This window comes from Etheostoma spectabile, chromosome 12 (genome assembly GCF_008692095.1).
Source record: "Etheostoma spectabile isolate EspeVRDwgs_2016 chromosome 12, UIUC_Espe_1.0, whole genome shotgun sequence".
Classification (NCBI taxonomy): Eukaryota; Metazoa; Chordata; class Actinopteri; order Perciformes; family Percidae; genus Etheostoma; species Etheostoma spectabile.
This window is the reverse complement of record NC_045744.1, coordinates 30125464-30128305: the sequence shown is the minus strand read 5'-3', so window position 1 is coordinate 30128305 and position 2842 is coordinate 30125464. Positions and strand designations below refer to the sequence as shown.

At 42.5% G+C, this 2842-nt stretch overlaps 1 protein-coding gene across 2 annotated transcripts in view; it reads right to left on the bottom strand.

Annotated features, from left to right (window-relative positions):
- The window catches only part of LOC116699063 (palmdelphin), a 25554-nt gene that overhangs the window by 6867 nt on the left and 15845 nt on the right, over nt 1-2842 (bottom strand). For both annotated transcript variants that reach the window (XM_032531442.1, XM_032531441.1), the window contains exon 4: nt 2010-2113. In XM_032531442.1, the coding sequence (XP_032387333.1) occupies nt 2010-2113 (104 nt within the window). The remainder of the gene's footprint in view (nt 1-2009; nt 2114-2842) is intronic.

The following is a 2842-nucleotide window of genomic DNA, read 5'->3' as shown; positions in this document are numbered from 1 at the left end:
TGCCTTATTGTCCCACTAGAGCACTACGTTCCCAAAATGCAGAGTTACTTGTGGTTCCTAGAGTCTCTAAAAGTAGGATGGGAGCCAGAGCATTCAGCTATCAAGCTACTGGTCTGGGTTTGGGAGGCAGACACCGTCACCACATTGAAGAGTAAACTTAAAACCCTCCTCTTTGATAAAGTTTATAGTTAGAGACTGAAGAGTTGCAGTGTTTGCCTAGACCGGTAGGGGAGGGTGTATCGCTGCAGACACAGCATCCCTTCTCTTCTCTGCTTCTCTTCATAGTCGTCAGATTCATTTACTCTATAATCAATAATATAATCAAAGTAGAGGGAGGCAGGGCAGTACAGCCCAATCTGGTTAGGGGGAACTCAATCCCGACCAGGCTCCTCTCTTTAACCTGTCTATCTTAATTATGCTGTTATAGTTTTAGACTGCCAACAGACAAACAGTGTGAGCCACACACACACACACACACACACACACATTCACCACAGCTGGAGTCAAGAACACCTGTGTCCAGTCAAAGACAAGACTGAGTCCAAATGAGAGACATTCACTTACCTGTTGATCATTTATGTGATGAGCGAGACATTCTTCTATTATAAAATGATCATGTTGCATTATTATTTGCAATGATCAAAACACAAGTGCAGAGTAACAAGACTGTAGGATCAAATTATGCCAGATTATTTACAACATGATTCATCTATTCGGCCCAGTTTAATATGCAACTCAATTGTATACAGTATGTGTAGTAGGGGGCCCCTACTCGGTCTCTCTTTCAGCTAAGGGGTCCTGGCCTAAAACATGTGGAAGACCCCTGATTTAAGTCACACAAAGCTGAAGTGTGAAGTCTTTTAATTCTGGTGGACCAAGAAGATTCTGGATTGCTGATGGAAAATGTCTGGTCAAAATGAAAATGATTGATGCCTCTTCATGTGAAGCAGTCAGGCATTTACCAGGTGACCAACGGCATCGCCCGTTCTAGATGAATTCTGAATTAAACCTGTTAATACCCGTTCTCTGAAGAAGTGCTTCAGCAACGGTTTTGTTCTGAAGGAGGATGTTGTTGATAGTGCTGGACTCGGTCCAGACCAACTAGAAGATTTCTGAGACCAGTGGCCAAGTCTCAGACAGTAAAAAAATGTCTTGAGTACCAGCACAGCACAGCGGCACACGAACATGCGTGTCACGCACGCTGTGGCACTTGGTAGCCAGTGTGTGGTGGAGAGAGAGGGAGGTGTGTGTGTGTGTGTGTGTGTGTGTGTGTGTGTGTGTTGGTGAGAATGAAGTTAGCAAAACCCTACAGTCACATTAGCTACAAAAGAGAGTGACACGCACTCACTTGATGGGCCAACTAGACGTGCCTAGCCTACTCCTGGTTGCTTGGCAACAGTGAACAGAAATTCTTTGGTGCTACCTTGAAGCACGTCTTATAAGTCACTTTAGAGTTATTGTCAAGTCACAAGAACATTGGTTTTGGATAGAAGTAACAAAATATATGAGATGAAATGCCAAACTTATCAGATTTATACAGAAATATGATGTCCTTAAGCGTTTCTGCCATCTTGAATGATTTTCTGCAAATCAAGCAACGAACGTACATATAAATCACGCTGCCTTCACTCCAATTGGCAGTGGGTTTGTCGCATCGCTCAGCATTTGTATAAAATAGATTTCTTGTCTGTTTTGGGCCCGCCTTGCTCGTGGCAGCGACAAGCTCGTCACTTGTCGCTAGGAAACGGCCACTCCCATTGAAAATGAATAACTGCCTGCTACATTTTCTCTTGTAGCTAATGTAGGTAACGCTCTCATTTAGTGACAAGCTGCTGCTTCATCAATTGTTTTAGTGATCTCTCCCTCGCTGCAACAGACAATCACTAAGCTTCATACAAATAATATGATGTCACCAACATGCAAATTAGCATATAAGGTCATCTGCACCAAAGTGCTGTAAAAATTGTGTGTTTATGTGTGCATGTTTATGGGCGTGGCTGTGTGCGTACCTGTTGATGTTGAGCTGCAGTGCTCTGGTCTTCTGCTGGTCAGAGCTTGCTGCATTATGGAAAGCTGAGTCTTGCAGCAGCCACTGCTCTCTCAGAGCTTTCTTCTAAGGATTTCAGAAGAAAGAACAGTTATGTGGATTAATTCAGGTTCCCAGCTACAGCTGGCGGACCACCGAGCCTCTCACGGGAAGACCATATGTACGGATGGACCCGTGCATCCTAAATTGTTTAAAATTTATTTAAATGTCTAAGATTACTACCAGTTGACATAATTTAAAAAAAGAATCGCAATACAATTGTAAACAGCCCAGGGCGTGCCACTAGCTAGCACAGCAGGTAACTTTAGCCTGCCGTTAGCTAGTATCGTTAGCTGACTTTAACACGGTTACATTTCTGACGGCTAAACGGTGTAAAGTATGAATGTATTTCACTGGAAAGGATTCCCACCCCGTCGTCCAACAGTCTGCAGCTAAAGACACAAAGGAGTCTCTCTGACCTCAAAGACAGTATGGACTGTTAGATAATAACAAAGACGGGACTGGTGTTGTGTTTCAGTTTGGCTCATAAGGTTGGGTTGCGTTCAATAATGTTGTAAAACACCCTTCTCCCATCTTGTGTTGCTTTTCATTTTGTTGTTTAACAGGAAATGACTGGTGAAGAGTTGTTATGAGTTATTGTTATTACATTTCAAATAAGTAATTTAAAGTATTTCTGATTAAAGTTAAGTTTTTTAATTTAAGATAAAATGCTATATCCATTGCACTTCTGGTAGGAACACACATCTGCTGTTTACAGTGCCTTGCGAAAGTTTTCGGCCCCCTTGAACTTTTCAA